We start from the raw sequence: 18,875 nt of genomic DNA, 5'->3' as shown, positions 1-18,875 counted from the left end.
CCACTGACAGAAAGTGTCCCTACCTCACACATCCACTAACAGAAGGTGTCCCTACCTCACACATCCACTGACAGAAGGTGTCCCTACCTCACACATCCACAGACAGAAGGTGTCCCTACCACACACATCCACTGACAGAAGGTATCCCTACCTCGCACATCAACTTACAGAAGGTGTCCCTACCTCACACCTCCACTGACAGAAGGTGTCCCTACCTCATGCATCCACTGACTGAAGGTGTCCCTACCTCACACATCCACTGACAGAAGGTGTCCCTACCTCACACATCCACTGACAGAAGGTGTCCCTACCTCACACATCCACTGACAGAAGGTGGTCTCCCAGTTTGAGCCCTCCTGGTGATGGAGATAGGCGTTGTAGAGAATCAGCAACAGGTATCTCTCCAGGTGGTCCACGCTGAGCCGCTGCATACTCTGCCTCTGGCTCTCCGTCCTGGCACTCTTGATCTGACACAGTAGCAAGCAACACATCACCCTCATGTACAAGTCGGGCTAGCTATTTGTCAGGCATCTTCCCGAGGCAAGGGCGTTAACTGACTATAAAGGTCCAGTTTCCACCCTTGTCGAACTAGGGTGGAGTTTCTGGGCTCAACCGAAGCGCCACCAGTGGCTAGTGCGAGTTATGTTCCTATTATTGACCAATCAAATTCCTCCTCTCTGTTCACTTGCATTTGCTTTAAATAAAATGGCGTCGCCCAGTGAAGACGATCTGGTCGATTATCAAGATCTATATTATAATAAAAAGGGTTTTTACTTCGCAAAGTGCATCAAATCACGTGAGCGCCTTGATTAAAAACATAAAAATATTTGGAAAATATCTGTTGACGCTCAGTTGATGGTAAACATGCTTTGCAAATCCTGCAATCGACTGAAATCTGTACGGCAGTTTACGAACCGGATGTCAAGACCGATTCTAACTCCATTATTTCTCATGGACATCGTGACGACTGGAGTGGGGGTACAGGAACAATATCTCAGTCTAACTCATGGCACTAACGACAGCGTTCAGATCTATCCTACCCGCGAAGATCCGAGGTAGAATAGGTCTTCAGCAACCCACGCTTGTCGACGTCGTAGGAGGCGACTGACGGGATCGAGTGGTCATGCTCGCTGACTTAGTTGATGCATGTCATCGTATCCCAATTGCGAAGATCGATGCTCATGTCAATCTCTGGATTGTCTGGTCCAGACTCGATTATTTTCAGACCGCCGTCATAAAGCTTGAATATTACTGAGTGCGGCGTAAAACAACAAACAACACCAACAACATCTGATCTACCATGGAAATGCCCATTAACTCGTGAAGCTTTTTTGAAGAATGTCACCGTGTCACAATTACTTTGATGAAATAAAGTATCATAGGAAACAGAAGTTTGAGGCATGAGTTTAATAGCCCTTTATACCTACCTATATACCTATATTCATGTAGTATATACTCAGACAACGGGTGAAATGCGCCAGTAATAATCCCACACGCTTGTCGTCTGTACCTCATTTGATTATATTCAGTGCAGATCTAGTGCGATATGGTTTCTTTGATCGTCGACGCGAAGGCGTTAATGCATTGCTGCTGTAGTGGACACAAAAGTAGTGCATAGTGATCATTTAAACACACGAAAGCAAATATATTTGTCTTCTCAAAGTTGGAAGTCGACTCGGTGCGAGATTTTACTGGCGCATTTCACTCCTTGTCTTGGTAGACCGCTAGGTGTACAGCAGTGGGACTATGTCTACTGACACTCGGCGCATCCGGTAGTGTTGCCGGGATCTCACCTTGTTGTAGGTGACGAAGATGACCTCCCTGAGATGGAAGTGCATGGGACTCATTGTCTCGAACACCTGGTCCAGCACCAGGTCCACCTCGCGCTTCACCTGCTGACCCTCCGGCAACACCCGCACCAACTTCTGGACGATCTGGACAAGGAGGCAGCTTTATATCAGGTGTATCTAACACGTCCTGTCTTACTCGCAAACCATACACGTTTCCATTTAATAGCATACACACGTTACACTGCTATACCAAACACACGTTACACTGCTATACCAAACACACGTTACACTGCTATACCATACACACGTTACACTGCTATACCAAACACACGTTACACTGCTATACCATACACACGTTACACTGCTATACCAAACACACGTTACACTGCTATACAATACACACGTTACACTGCTATACCATACACACGTTACACTGCTATACCATACACGCGTTACACTGCTATACCATACACGCGTTACACTGCTATACCAAACACGCGTTACACTGCTATACCATACACACGTTACACTGCTATACCAAACACACGTTACACTGCTATACCAAACACACGTTACACTGCTATACCATACACACGTTACACTGCTATACCATACACACGTTACACTGCTATACCAAACACACGTTACACTGCTATACCAAACACACGTTACACTGCTATACCATACACGCGTTACACCTGCTATACCATACACGCGTTACACTGCTATACCAAACACACGTTACACTGCTAAACCATACACACGTTACACTGCTATACCAAACACACGTTACACTGCTATACCAAACACACGTTACACTGCTATACCATACACACGTTACACTGCTATACCAAACACACGTTACACTGCTATACCATACACGCGTTACACTGCTATACCATACACGCGTTACACTGCTATACCAAACACGCGTTACACTGCTATACCATACACACGTTACACTGCTATACCAAACACATGTTACACTGCTTTACCATACACGTGTTACACTGATGTACCATATATATGTTTTATCCTAGACTGCTATACCAAACACACGTTTGGTTCACGCGTTACACTGATACACCATATACACGTTACACTTATAAACCATACACACGTTACACTGTTATACCAAAAACACGTTACACCGATATACCATACACCTGTTATATCCTAGACTGCTATACCAAACACATGTTACACTGATATATCATACACACGTTACGCTGATTTACCATATATGTTATATCCTAGACTGCTATACCAAACACACGTTACACTTATATATCATACACGCTTTACACTGATCTACCATACATCTGTTATAGCATAGACTGCTATACCAAACACGCGTTACACTTATATACCATACACCTGTTATATCCTTGACTGCTATACCAAACACACGTTACACTTATATACCATACACCTGTTATATCCTTGACTGCTATACCAAACACACGTTACACTTATATACCATACACCTATAATATCCTTGACTGCTATAACAAACACACGTTACACTGATAGTTGACGTAAAATGAAGTCTCCCTCTGTGTGTGTGTGTGTGTGTGTGTGTGTGTGTGTGTGTGTGTGTGTGTGTGTGTGTGTTTGCATATGAGGTGAACTAGAAGTAGAATGGGGTATAGCTGACGTACAATGAAGTCTCCCTTTGTGTGTGTGTGCGTGTGTGTTTGTGTATGTGTGTGTGTGTGTGTTTGCATATGAGGTGAACTAGAAGTAGAATGGGGTATAGCTGACGTACAATGAAGTCTCCCTTTGTGTGTGTGTGTGCGTGTGTGTTTGTGTATGTGTGTGTGTGTGCGTGTGTGTGTTTACATAAGAGGTGAACTAGAAATAGAAAGGGGTATTGTTGACGTACAATGAATTATCCCTCTGTGTGTGTGCATGTGAGTGTAAGTGTGTGTGTGTGTGTGTGTGTATGTGTGTGTGTATGTGTGTATGTTTACATATGAGGTGGACTAGAAATAGAAAGGGGTATAGTTGACGTACAATGAAGTCTCCCTGTGTGTGTTTACATAGGAGGTGAACTAGAGACACGAGGATATATAGATGACGTACAATGAAGTCCCCCTGTGTGTGTATACATACGAGGTGAACTAGAGACACAAGGGTATATAGATGACGTACAATGAAGTCTCCCTGTGTGTGTATACATACGAGGTGAACTAGAGACACAAGGATATATAGATGACGTACAATGAAGTCTCCCTGTGTGTGTTTACATATGAGGTGAACTAGAGACATGAGGATGTATAGATGACGTACAATGAAGTCTCCCTGTGTGTGTATACATACGAGGTGAACTAGAGACACAAGGATATATAGATGACGTATAATGAAGTCTCCCTGTGTGTGTTTACATATGAGGTGAACAAGAGACACGAGGATGTATAGATGACGTACAATGAAGTCTCCCTGTGTGTGTATACATACGAGGTGAACTAGAGACACAAGGATATATAGATGACGTACAATGAAGTTTCCCTGTGTGTGTATACATACGAGGTGAACTAGAGACACAAGGATATATAGATGACGTACAATGAAGTCTCCCTGTGTGTGTATACATACGAGGTGAACTAGAGACACAAGGATATATAGATGACGTACAATGAAGTCTCCCTGTGTGTGTATACATACGAGGTGAACTAGAGACACAAGGATATGTAGATGACGTACAATGAAGTCTCCCTGTGTGTAGGCGGCGTTGGGGCAGGACACACGCTCCTCTTCTCCTGGTTTCGAGCCATAGGGGATGCCCTGGTGAACGTGGAGAGGTGAGCAGTGTAAACATGGAGGATACTGCGGGTGTCGGGTAACACGTCATGTTTCTCTTATCGAGTGACTAAAACTTTGAAACGTAAATTCTCCCTACCTAACGTTTCAGCACTCCTTTTAGTTAATAGTTAGGTTAACCCCTAATGGTTAAGGTCACTAAAATTCTTTATCATACATTTAGATATGATTTAATACAAAATCAACTTCAACAAAAAATATTCTTGAAATCTACGAAACCACTGTTGAAAGAGAAAGAATACACGCTGATCAAGTTGCAAATATGGCGGTTTGCGCGACGAGCAGTCCCGATTGACGAGTTAAATGAGAAATTTACAGTTTCTAAAGAAACATTTTCTTGAGAATAACAAACAACAAGAAGCAATATTAACTCTGTAATTGACCATCTATAACTGTTTTGTCTTGTCAATGCGGAAGTTTCGTAAAAAGGAATTCAACAGTTTGTGTACGGGCAAGACACTTACGATAAAGGGAGGTAACTCTAGCATGTCAATAGTTCAGTCAAAGTGTTATGTTCACTGCAGTGAAATATCAATTGTTTTGTTCACTTGTCTTTCACTCTTAGTGAGTCAGTCAGTATGGTTTTACGCTGCTTTTAGCAATATTCCAGCAATATCAGGGCGGGGGACACCTGAAATTGGCTTCACACATTGTACCCATGTCGGGAATCGAACCCGGGTCTTCGGCGCGACGAGAGAACGTTTACGGTTAAACCACTAGAGTACCCGACACTATTAAGTTTACAATGAATTATTATATGTCATTACACCTGCACAAGCTGTGCACATATAGTAATAACTAGGAAAACATATTTGCCAGTAATAGTCAACTGCGAACTCTTTTTGTGACTTTGAATATATATAACGACAAAAACAAGCACTCGTCAAAAAGGCGTCTGACTAAAACAAACGTAAAAGGTACTGTTATAGCCGTGATGTCGTGTTAAATGTCAGTGATATTGTGTGTGATATTGATGTCATGCTATGGTTGTATTGTGCTGTGTCCAAGGTATCGTGTATTATCACACGTGTTAGCTCGGTGATGTATAAGATAGCTACGCGATAAATCGCAAAGAACAATGAAGAACGAAATGTGTGGTTTTTTCACATTAAAACAGTGTTCTATCATGAAGACTTTTCTGGAGATTCGAACATGTGCTCGCAACTTGATGACGTCGTAAATTGGACGACGTTGATTTTGAGAGGAAAGTATCCAATGAGTTGTTCCCCAACGATCGCTTCCAATAGTGGAAGAGATATGCCAGTCGGTATTGTGAGAGAAACTGCAGATAACCGACGTAAAACTTGTGAGTATGCGGGAGAAACCAAATTTAACCCCCTTGTTCATAAAATAGACTTGTCCGACATTATCGCAGTCGGATTCTATTCAGGGACTCATTATTATTAAAATATGAGTAAATATTTTTAAAGCGTGTACTTTTTACCAACAGCCTCAAATAGGCTATACATAATGTTGATATCTCATGTAAGAAATAAACAACTCGTGGTCGTTGTTATCGTACAATAAAACACTGCAGGGAGAATAAACCTATATCTCTTAAATATACTGGTCCTACCCGTTTGTGGTAGAAGATGAGACCCGCCACAGCCATCGCGAGGGACGTTCTGCTCTTCCCCGTCCTGCACGTGAAGACCAGGCCCACGGTGTCCTCACTCCACGAGTGCTGGGAGGTGTAGTGGCTGCACACCGCGGACTGGATCAGGTCCAGCTCCTGGAGCAGGCATCAAGGAGTCATATCTCACACCATAGAGGCTGAACACGAGAGAGTCATATCTCACACGATAGAGGAGAAGCAGTATAGAGCCACATATCGCACGACTGAGGCGGAACCATATAGAGTCATATCTCACACCAAAGAGGAGGCACAATAGAGTCATATCTCACAGAATAGAGGAGGAGCAGTATAGAGTCATATCTCACACGATTAGAAGCGGGACAGTATAGAGTCATATCTCACACGATAGAGGAGAAGCAGTATAGAGTCATATATCGCACGACTGAGGCGGAACCATATAGAGTCATATCTCACACCAAAGAGGCGGCACAATAGAGTCATATCTCACACAATAGAGGAGGAGCAGTATAGAGTCATATCTCACACGATTAGAAGCGGGACAGTATAGAGTCATATCTCACACGATAGAGGAGAAGCAGTATAGAGTCATATATCGCACGACTGAGGCGGAACCATATAGAGTCATATCTCACACCAAAGAGGCGGCACAATAGAGTCATATCTCACACAATAGAGGAGGAGCAGTATAGAGTTATATCTCACACAATAGAGGCGAAACAGTATAGAGTCATATCTCAGAATAGAGGAGGAACAGTAAAGAGTCATATCTCACACGATTAGAAGCGGGGCAGTATAGAGTCATATCTCACACCAAAGAGACGGCACAATAGAGTCATATCTCACACAATAGAGGCGAAACAGTTTAGAGTTATATCTCACACGATAAAGGCGGAAGAAAGGCAGAAGAGCTGTTATGTGGCAGTATATTTTGATGGCAGCAGATTGAAGCGCTCGTAAAATCAGAGTGACATCCCTTAGGTGTTTACAGCTCCGTTTACGAAGCTCCGTCCCAGCGCTTCACACATTTGTTTACAGACGTTAAATCACTTCCGGGACATACTTTCCCTTTCGGAAACCTTCGCGAGGTAGCCGTTTCTAGAAGGCTGTCGGTACCTCTATAAGAGCGAGACGAGGACGATATGAGGCCTTCTGTGAGTTATATATCTATGTGAAAGTGATGGATTCCAACACTGAATTTAGGAACGGGTAACGTGCCTCACTCAAGACATCAACTGTGACACACTCGTGGTTGCAATTACTTATGTAACATGGTGTCCTATTTGTTGCTGAGTGAGGGAGTGAGTTAAAATTTAACGTCACATCGGCAATATTACAGCCATGTCGTGACGAGACAAACATTTGCATACAAAGAAATTCCAACTTGTGAAATACCTGTATGCAAAGGACAGTACAATAACTAGAGTATCACAGATTTTAGTTAAAACTAGTTTGCGAGTATATAAAAGAATAAGCTACAATTCAACAACACGACATAAAAACGGGTTATAGATCGTCAGCAACCAAAGTTAGGCCACCACACTCGGGACCGAGGGAACTTACGATGCTTTTGCTACCCAGCAGGATTTACACCATCCCTTCAGTCGCTGGCGAGTGTAGTCAATACTAACCACCAATTAAAACTAACAAATATACTACAATTAAAATGTGATAGCTATAAATTTACTTTGAAAGAAATGGAACTTATGTATCCTCTCCGGTGGACAATAATTTTACTGTACTTTAACCCCCTTCGAAGATACATCCACTTACAATCGCAGTTGTTAATTTAGTCTACCAAATTTAAAACATATTTTTATACAATATTAATCCTATTTTGCAAACAATTCAATATGTTTTTAAAAAACTATAATTAAACGAGAGTTGATACTAGTAAAAAGATCCTTAATAGATGGTGCTTTGAAATATTGATCCCTTGTGATGGAAAAATCAATACAGTCAAGCAGGACATGTTTGACCGTGATTCTTTCATCAAAATGGATGCTGAGTGGAGGATCCTCACCTTTCAACAAATATTCATGAGTATATCGAGAATGGGCAATACGACATCGTCTTAATACGACGTCTTCAAATCTGGGCTGACAATCCAAGTAGGTATAACCTATATTTGCTTTTATTGCATGTAATTTATTGATACCTACTTGGGTGTCCCACTTCTTCTGCATTTGATCTCTGATGTAACATCTAATGACAAGTTTATAATCTCTGTAGGGTAGAACAAGTGGTGTCACAGATTTGTTGAGAGCTGCTTTTGGTGTAGCATCAGCTAAAGTGTTACCAACGATCCCAACATGGCTGGGTACCCAGCAAAAGACGATGTCGCATTGGCCAGTTGCAAGATTATTGTGTAATTCAATTATATCAAGTGAAATTGGATGCTGACACGACATATTTTTTATTGCTTGAAGACAGGACAACGAGTCTGAAAAAATAATAAATTCCTTATGTTTAGACTGGTTATTTATATAGTCTAGAGCAGTTAATATTGCCTTTGATTCTGCTGTAAACATTGAAGAGTCATCTGGTAATCTAGTTGATATTCTTCTGGATCCAATGATGATGGCGCTGGTAACAGCACCTCCATCCTTGGATCCATCTGTAAATATTGATTTGTAAGTGTCAAATTGGCTTCTTAACTGATTATATTCTTGTTTATATTGTAATTGGTTAGTGTCAGATTTCTTTAGTTTAGATAATGTAAGATCCACATGTGGTTTTCCCAATTGCCAAGGAGGAGAAGAAAGCAGGCGGAAAGGAGATATATTTTCGTGTTCAATTTTTGCAGCAGAAATGAAAGGTTTAATTCTGATTTTGAGTGCTGCTGCCACATATTTGACCCATTGTATTGTCTTTTATTATGGTTAAACCAAGTTTGTATATTTCAATATCTTTTTTTAATTACTAATTGATCTTTTGAGGTAATTTACATTACAGTCACATCTTCCACAATAAAGACAGAAGTGTACCGTGTCATGTCTCAAACAACAGATTCCTACCTTCTCTGTTGGCGAGTGGTCGTATTGTATAGGTAGTCTGGTATAGCTCATATCAAGTGTTTGAAGCTTCTGCTGTTCCCACAGATCCTCCGGTGACAGGACGCTGCCAAACTCCATGGTAACGGGCGGTCTGTTGGTCTCCGTGTACACCTGGAGATGTACCGTATTTCTTCTAATGAGGACTGATTCAGAGCCGGGTGTCTCAAAACGTAGAGATTTCACCCCATTGTGAGTTTACATTAATTGTAGTAACTATAAAGTGTACTTACATAAACCGTCCCCCCTCGTTACAGATACGAAACGAAAAAATGCAGGGCCTCCAATAAATACCGGGTCTCATATAATAGCCGGGCCTCTAATATTGACCGTATTTGAAAGGAAACATCACTTATTAAGGGCCCGGGTATGAATGAGAGAAAGACACACAGAGAGTCAGAGAGAGAGCGCTCACTTTGACGCACAAAATATGACGTCACAGTCGGTTACAAAACTGTGATTTGATATAACTCCAAATTAACAATCAGAATCGTTTAAAATCCGAAATCCAAAGTAGAAATAATTATATCTGTAAACGCACAAAAATACTAATATAGCATGCGGTGGATACTGAAATACTACAACATTCCTGCTGGAGCTCTGGAGGTAAGACAGGTAAGAGCTAAGTATTGGGTTCATCGTCCTTTAATATTGTGAGCGCCCCTTTAAAAAACCCGTGTCATTGTTGTTGCTTTTAAATTCGTTTCAGTGGTTTTGTAAACCTAAAACCGTAACAAAGAAACTCAGTAAAAATAGAATGTAATTATCAGCGTACGAAAACTACTGACCTCCAGTTCCTTATAGGACTTCACTTCTTTCTTCAGAGTTTCCTCTTTTTCCTAAAACATACAGCCGCGACACAATGACTAATGAGTAATATGACTCGGATAATACCTGTCCGATACAAATCCTTGTCTGAGCCATCGCATAAACAACCATCAAAATATTAAACCGATTGCTGCGGACGGGGCTAAAAATACTGCAGACATTATACGGCCGCTTCATCTACTGTTTGACAAGGCGTTGCGGCCATAATAAAGATGGGGAAAAGCCCTGAGGCGATAATGTCGCAGTCTGCTTTTAGAGATCAGTGGTTGCTGATTCAATCTTGACAGAGGCGTCTTCCTGTCAGTCCCTGTTGCCGAGCCGCCCTAATCACATAAGTTATATCTGGGCGAGCTTGTCTCGAGGAGACGTATGATTGTCGAATACATCGGGAAAACAGTATGAGGGGAACGAATATAGTTATGACGACGAGGAGACACTTTTTGTGTTATAGGTCATGTGATATGAAGTATGATGGTTTGATCAATGAATATCTTGCATACTGCTCTGACGTTATGCGACAACTCAACAGTTGTAACCTTGAATCATTATCATAACCGTCTTCTTCAACAGAGAATATGTTGGGGTAACGTGGGTGAGTGAGGAGGATTTTATGCACTTAAGCAACATACGCGGGGGTCAGAGGGTAAGTGGTCGAACCAGAACCAGAACCAGAACCCGGTTTCTGCTTGAGGAGCGAACGCTTTAACAACTTGGCTAACCCCGCCCGACTAGTTGACCTTTGCTTTGCTTTCTTCTCCCTCATGTTGAGCTTCTGAAATAAAATAAATGCCTCCATCTGTGCATGAGTACTTGTGTCTGTGTCGGTGGACTATGTACCTCTAATTCACTTGCAGTTGTCTCCACAATCAAGACAGGTTCTTCCAGACTGCTGACGTCACGCACGTTATAGGTGGCGCCATCACACTCCACTGTGACGTCATTCCTGAGACCTATGACCGCCACATGCTTGTATCCCTGGCGCTTGTCCAGCAGATGACTGACAACCCGAGACAAACCCTGAAAGACAGGTGACATCCAAATTTAAATAGTGAATGTAATTCGGAAGGTAAATGCCTACATATGTGTTAGCATTCTACGATGGAAGATATCTACTACTGCTAACTACCTCCGTCTGTCACACATAGTCCCTTGTCTAGAGGACGGTGTCTGTCGACATATCCCCTTGTCTAGAGGACGGTGACAGTGTCTGTCACACATATCCCCTTGTGTAGAGGACGGTGTCTGTCAATCTATCCCCTTGTCTAGAGGACGGCGACAGTGTCTGTCAATCTATCCCCTTGTCTAGAGGACGGCGACGGTGTCTGTCAATCTATCCCCTTGTCTAGAGGACGGCGACGGTGTCTGTCAATCTATCCCCTTGTCTAGAGGACGGCGACAGTGTCTGTCAATCTATCCCCTTGTCTTTGGACGCTGACATAGTTCCTTGTCTACTGTCCCCCCTTGTCTGGGGAAGTGCGACAAGCAGTCTGGCCGCCGTGTACTCACGTCCCGCGGAGCCTGCGCCATGCCGTAGATCGGGAGCCCCATCAACTTGCGGAAGTTGGCGACCCGGACGTCACATTGCGAGCCCAGCACGTCCAGACCAATGTAGTCGTCGGCTACCTTCAGAAGGAAACAGTCACATTCACAAACATTGTAAAGAACGGAGGACGCTACCAGAGAAACATGTTGGGATTACAGAGTGATCCTGAAGCATCACAAACAATGCCAGACACAAATCCACTTAATTATCGAGGCTCTGTTCGTAAGAGTGAGACATATCCTATGTAAATTGGAATAAAAAGTGACTCTAAATTACACATAATCCAAGTCTATCTCCATGACCCTAGAGAATAGGTTTTAAAAGACCAACTCAAATCTAGAATGATTGGGCAAGTCGAGATTGTGACAGCTCTAGGCAACAGCCAGTAGATGTGGACGACATCAACGTCACTTTAAAATATGGATGCCTCAAATCTTATCTTGGTTATTACATAAACACTATAGAGTGGCAGCCCACTGACACATGGTTCACGGCAGCAAGGTGACACTGGAGTCTACCACTTACTAAAACTCGGGTTTGTGGTATGAGCAACTGTTGTGGGGACCTCTCGCTGTTGTCTGCACGGCACGTGAGTTTGATGAGATTTGGGTGAGTTTGCATCCACTTGGAGAACATAATGCTGAGACCTCTGGGAACCTAGACAGGAAGGAAGGTATTTAACAGGAACTGATACAATACTGGAAGACACATGTGTTGAGACCACTTTAAAATTAGTTCGTAAAAGCGTTGATCGTCACGTCTAAAACCGTGTTCTATGTTCCTACCGCTGGATTCCTCTCACCTGTTCTTTGAGGTATGCGTTGAAGCAGATGATGGTGATGTATCGCTCCAGGAGGGATGTGCACTCGCTCCTCAACTCTGCTCTCGCCACCTGGTCCTGTGTAGACAAGTAGATATAGCCTCATAACACTGCCTTTAGATAAACCACTGTTTAAATCGTAGGCTTGACACTGAAAGTGCGAGACCTACGGTCGGTGTTGAAGAGATGGCATCGCGTTAATCAGGCTGACAAACGTATTTCTTTGACGTGATCTGACATGTTTCATATAGGTTCTGATACCTTAAGTGAAAATGTTCCAACAGATAACAAGAAAAGAGTCATACTTCGCTCTCCTACAGCCTTCGTAAGTAACAGTCTCCCGAATATAAGATCTACGTAATGCTACGCTCTGCCCAATGCTATGTCCTGCGTAATTCTACGCTCTCCCTTATATAAGATCTACGTAATGCTACGCTCTCCCCTATGCTACGGCCTTCGTAAGTTACAGTCTCCCGTATGTAAGATCTACGTCAAGCTACGCTGTCCCCTATGCTACAGCCTTCGTAAGTAACAGTCTCCCGTATATAAGATCTACGCAATGCTACACTCTCCCCTATGCTACGTTCTACATAATGCTGCGCTCTGTCTATTGCTATGTCCTGCGTAAGTCTACGCTCTCCCTTATATAAGATCTACTCAATGCTACGCTCTCCCCTATGCTACGAACTTCGTAAGTCACTGTCTCACGTATATAAGCTCTCCGTAATGCTACGCTCTCCCATATCTACGCCCTACGTTAGTTTACGCTCTCCTGACGTACTCTGCTCGTCTCCAGCTGCTGCTTGGTTTGCAGGATGGCGCTCCTCAGGTTGGTGGAAGCGGAGCACTGGTCAATCACGGTGTCCACCTACAACAGGACGTGCATTCTAACCATTACCTGGGCGATAGAACAACATCAGCAGCACAATGTGATGGGAGCACAAGATATACTTTGGGACCAGGACACACACGTTGGACTACAACATATAAGTTGGGATGTTTTGGATGTGCAAGTAATCTACTAGTATTTAGCCGAAATATTGCTGATGCAACATTAGCCTTCAACTCGCGCACTCACCTGGTGTTTCAGCAGGGCTCCGTCTGGAAGAGCTCGCACCAAGTCCCGCACAGCCTGGAACTCGCCACGGCCGTAATGGGGACATCTGTCGTTTATCTGGCAGACGGTCTTACTGAAGTCACAAATGGACAGATACAAGTCGATACCACGTGACACAGCGATACTTACCCATGACAACAAACAGAGGAGAGTATCAACAAAGAATGAGATGTAACTGCATTGTTTGGGAAGGATGTCAATACGCCTGATGGAAAGACCGTGACTGGAGATAACAAGATTCCAGTCACGTTCGCAGGAAAACAAGACACCGCTGAAGGATGAAAAATATAGCTATATCCATCACAGACATGTAATGCTTCAGCGTGGTAGATTAAGAAGTTTTGTATTGCTTGTCGTTTAACGTCGCAAAAACTCAAAACTGTATGACTGCGGTCTGTAAATAATCGAATATGGACCAGACAATACAGTGATTGACGGCAAGAGCACCGATCTACGCAGTCGAGTATAAGCTGGTAAAGTCCAGTTACCTGGTCTGTGCGTTGGATCCGGAAAGATGCGAGTATAACAGCGACGTCAGTACCATCCCCAGAGTCGACCGTTCTTTGCCGTTGTCACACACGAACAGCACCGCCGGGAGGTCGGGGGACCGGTCGCACTACACACAAGAAAACATTTCACGCGATGCAGGAGCCCGGCAGCAAACTCTTTGTTGGTAAAATTCTAGTTACAATAAAACAATTTCCCCATGGTCACTTTGGAAGACTATTACGAAAAAAGTTATTCAGAATGTTTTATCAACACATAAACATTTAGAAGAAGAAATAATACTCGAACGCATTTTCCGTTCACTTGTTCCACTTCTGTATGTTTCACTATTGCTTTAGAGCGTCCGCCCGAAGAGCGGAAGGTCCGGGCTTCGATCCCCGGCCGCATCATGCCATAAGACGTTAAAAGATGGTACTTGTTGTTACCCTGTCTGGCGCTCGGCATTCAGGGGCTAAAGCAAGGACTGGTCGGCTCGGAGTCAGTATACTGTGTCTGAGTGGGGTATTCATGTTAAACTGCGGCATGGTATCTCTGTCAGCTAGCACTTTAAATCGGCATCAGTCCTGACTAGTACAAGCAACCACACAAACACACACACGTACATGCACGTCGCTATATAGGTGCAATAATCTTGGACGCGACGTTAAACCCCATTTCACCTCACCTCACTTCACTATTGCTTTGCCTCGCATGGAGTTACCTACCGTAATAAATTCAGAAACTCTGCTGGAACCCCGTGGACTATTCATGTCATGGGTCTCCCTTTCATTATTGTGACAAATTTAGTGGATTCGTTAAAAAATAAATTGAACAACTAACAACATAATGGGAATGTGTAAAACATACATACCTACAGTGAATTGTCACAGACAGTTGTAGACAAAATTGGGAAAGCATGAATTTCCTATAGAATTATCCATTAACCCCCATGTGCCCCAAAACATTTTAGAGAAGTGTATAAATAAATATCATCAGTGTCTTCAATATGTGCAACACAATCAACGTGGAGTTTCTGCACGGCTTGTGTAATATCAAAATCATCGATATTCCGCACTTCTAAATATGTACATTAAACAAAGTGTATAGATTTTATACATATATATCGTATATCTGATTATCAAACACAAAAACTAGTCCTTCAGTGAGTACCAGCGGCAATATGAGGGACCACTGGAAACAAGCCGGTGTTGCTGGGGACCTGTTCTAACCATGACTACCCACAGAGTTTTCTGAAATCCGATGTGCATACAAAGTTGCATCAAGAATATTAAACACTTGATGAGTTCTACACCAGAACCATAAGGTCATTTGGTCCTTAGTCAGAAATGTTGTCATGGAAACCCAAAATCAGATTCAAGAATACATATCAGCATTTTATGAGTTGGGCTCCAGAAATTAATTTTCTTTGAACAGCTAAAGGCACAAGTTTAGCACGTATGTACTGAACTAGAACCGTTTGTGAGTAACGCCCCGAAACGAAACGTGACAGTACCAGTAATTGGCTAAAGCGAACCCAGGTCGACAGCGAACAAGCGTACACATTTACCGCCAGACCCTCGTTATATTTCTTACAGCAATCACAAAGGTAATCAGAAAACTAGAGCTGTCAGCGCCAGATTGGTAAGAGATTAGTCCTGAACTGACAACATAGAATATTTACACGATCCAAAGTAGACGATGTAAAGTGTCGCGGTAAATTGGTGGAGATGTGCTGACATTTCTACCGTCATTAATCCGGGATGAATCAGATGAGCGTGTTCGAGAAATGCGAACTGAAGACAATGATTCCAACACTTACAAGTCTGACATTTAGCTTCATCTCTGATAGGAAGTTGTCAATCTCCTTCATAGAGGGCGCTCCAGAGACAGGGAAACACAGGCGCCGAGTCCTAGGGAAGATAACACAACCGGAAGTTGACGTCATGTGCGTATATAGCTGCAATAATCACGAAATCTGGTAATATTGTTTAAGACAACCACGGACCAGCGTGGAGCCCTGTGTGGAGCGCAGTGTGGAGCCCTGTGTGGAGCCCTGTGTTGAGCTTGACAGAAATAGGGGGACTAGTTTGCATGTGTGGGAACTTGTAAAGATATACGACAGTCAAATGGTCAGTGTTGTTTGTTTGTTTGTATGTTGATTAACGCCGTACACAGCAATATTTCAGCTATATGACGGCGGTCTGTAAATAACTGAGTCGGGACCAGACTATCCAGTGATTGACATTATGAGCATCGAACCACGCTATTGGGATTCCATGACATGCATCAACCAAGTCGGCGAGCCTGACCACCCAATCCCGTTAGTCACCTCTTACGACAATTATAGTCGCCTTTTACGACAATTATAGTCGCCTTTTGCGGCAAGCAAGGGTTGCTGAAGACCTATTCTACCCTGGAATCTTCACGGGCACTATGGTAATGGTTTACGTCTTATCATATGTTTGTCACAGATCATATTTCTTAAGACAGTGTAGATCGGATTAAAGAATATTATCGCACTGGTCTCAGCAGACAAAAAGTACAACGATTAGTGGGTACCGGATAAGCGCGTTATACTGAGGGCTGGGCTCTGCGTTTACGGTTCACTTAAATGTGGTTTGCTTCGCTCCAGTGAACTTGTGAAACAGTGACCAGTTTAGACAGCATCACAAAGTTTTAGTTACATGACGTATTTTTTTAATGGGTGACAATGGAGCCTGTGTAAAGATAGGTGACATGGAGCCTGTGTATAGAGAGGTGACGTTGAGCCTGTGTATAGAGAGTGACAAGGCGCTAGTGTATAGAGGGGTGACATGGAGCCTGTATATAGAGTGTGACAAGGCGCTAGTGTATAGAGGGGTGACATGGAGCCTGTGTATAGAGAGGTGACGTTGAGCCTGTGTATAGAGAGTGACAAGGCGCTAGTTTATAGAGGGGTGACATGGAGCCTGTATATAGAGTGTGACAAGGCGCTAGTGTATAGAGGGGTGACATGAAGCCTGTATATAGAGAGTGACAAGGCGCTAGTGTATAGAGGGGTGACATGGAGCCTGTATATAGAGAGTGACAAGGCGCTAGTGTATAGAGGGGTGACATGGAGCCTGTATATAGAGTGTGACAAGGCGCTAGTGTATAGAGGGGTGACATGGAGCCTGTATATAGAGAGTGACAAGGCGCTAGTGTATAGAGGGGTGACATGGAGCCTGTATATAGAGAGTGACAAGGCACTAGTGTATAGAGGGGTGACATGGAGCCTGTATATAGAGTGACAAGGCGCTAGTGTATAGAGGGGTGACATGGAGCCTGTATATAGAGTGTGACAAGGCGATAGTTTATAGAGGGATGACATGGAGCCTGTATATAGAGAGTGACAAGGCGCTAGTGTATAGAGGGGTGACATGGAGCCTGTATATAGAGTGTGACAAGGCGCTAGTGTATAGAGGGGTGACATGGAGCCTGTGTATAGAGAGTGACAAGGCGCTAGTGTATAGAGGGGTGACATGGAGCCTGTGTATAGAGGGGTGACATGGAGCCTGTATATAGAGTGTGACAAGGCGCTAGTTTATAGAGGGGTGACATGGAGCCTGTGTATAGAGGGCTGACATGGAGCCTGTATATAGAGTGTGACAAGGCGCTAGTTTATAGAGGGGTGACATGGAGCCTGTATATAGAGTGTGACAAGGCGCTAGTGTATAGAGGGGTGACATGGAGCCTGTATATAGAGAGTGACAAGGCACTAGTGTATAGAGGGGTGACATGGAGCCTGTATATAGAGTGACAAGGCGCTAGTGTATAGAGGGGTGACATGGAGCCTGTATATAGAGTGTGACAAGGCGATAGTTTATAGAGGGATGACATGGAGCCTGTATATGGAGAGTGACAAGGCGCTAGTGTATAGAGGGGTGACATGGAGCCTGTATATAGAGTGTGACAAGGCGCTAGTGTATAGAGGGGTGACATGGAGCCTGTGTATAGAGAGTGACAAGGCGCTAGTGTATAGAGGGGTGACATGGAGCCTGTGTATAGAGGGGTGACATGGAGCCTGTATATAGAGTGTGACAAGGCGCTAGTTTATAGAGGGGTGACATGGAGCCTGTGTATAGAGGGCTGACATGGAGCCTGTATATAGAGTGTGACAAGGCGCTAGTTTATAGAGGGGTGACATGGAGCCTGTATATAGAGAGTGACAAGGCGCTAGTGTATAGAGGGGTGACATGGAGCCTGTGTATAGAGAGTGACAAGGCGCTAGTGTATAGAGGGGTGACATGGAGCCTGTATATAGAGTGTGACAAGGCGCTAGTTTATAAAGGGGTGACATGGAGCCTGTATTTTGAGAGTGACATTGTGCTAGTGTATAGAGGGGTGACATGGAGCCTGTATATAGAGAGTGACAAGGTGCTAGTGTATAGAGGGGTGACATGGAGCCTGCATATAGAGAGTGACAAGGTGCTAGTGTATAGAGGGGTGACATGGAGCCTGTATATAGAGAGTGACAAGGCGCTAGTGTATAGAGGGGTGACATGGAGCCTGTATATAGAGAGTGACAAGGCGCTAGTTATATAGAAGGGTGACATGGAGCCTGTATATAGAGTGTGACAAGGCGCTAGTGTATAGAGGGGTGACATGGAGCCTGTATATAGAGTGTGACAAGGCGCTAGTGTATAGAGGGGTGACATGGAGCCTGTATATAGAGTGTGACAAGGCGCTAGTGTATAGAGGGGTGACATGGAGCCTGTATATAGAGAGTGACAAGGTGCTAGTGTATAGAGGGGTGACATGGAGCCTGTATATAGAGTGTGACAAGGCGCTAGTGTATAGAGG

General features: G+C 43.6%; 1 protein-coding gene across 1 annotated transcript in view; it reads right to left on the bottom strand.

Annotated features, from left to right (window-relative positions):
- The window catches only part of LOC139468667 (paladin-like), a 39,551-nt gene that overhangs the window by 3,416 nt on the left and 17,260 nt on the right, over window positions 1-18,875 (bottom strand). The window contains exons 6-19 of the mRNA XM_071250794.1: window positions 15,874-15,964; window positions 14,057-14,184; window positions 13,530-13,641; window positions 13,233-13,319; window positions 12,434-12,529; window positions 12,157-12,288; window positions 11,595-11,711; window positions 10,926-11,105; window positions 10,049-10,099; window positions 9,225-9,374; window positions 6,190-6,345; window positions 4,497-4,577; window positions 1,794-1,934; window positions 312-467 (exon numbers count right to left, since the gene is read on the bottom strand). Of these exons, the coding sequence (XP_071106895.1) occupies window positions 312-467; window positions 1,794-1,934; window positions 4,497-4,577; window positions 6,190-6,345; window positions 9,225-9,374; window positions 10,049-10,099; window positions 10,926-11,105; window positions 11,595-11,711; window positions 12,157-12,288; window positions 12,434-12,529; window positions 13,233-13,319; window positions 13,530-13,641; window positions 14,057-14,184; window positions 15,874-15,964 (1,678 nt within the window). The remainder of the gene's footprint in view (window positions 1-311; window positions 468-1,793; window positions 1,935-4,496; window positions 4,578-6,189; window positions 6,346-9,224; window positions 9,375-10,048; window positions 10,100-10,925; window positions 11,106-11,594; window positions 11,712-12,156; window positions 12,289-12,433; window positions 12,530-13,232; window positions 13,320-13,529; window positions 13,642-14,056; window positions 14,185-15,873; window positions 15,965-18,875) is intronic.

Source organism: Haliotis cracherodii, unplaced genomic scaffold (genome assembly GCF_022045235.1).
Source record: "Haliotis cracherodii isolate W230 unplaced genomic scaffold, xgHalCrac1.p SCAF_2, whole genome shotgun sequence".
NCBI classification, from domain to species: Eukaryota; Metazoa; Mollusca; class Gastropoda; order Lepetellida; family Haliotidae; genus Haliotis; species Haliotis cracherodii.
This window is presented reverse-complemented; position numbering and strand designations above follow the sequence as displayed.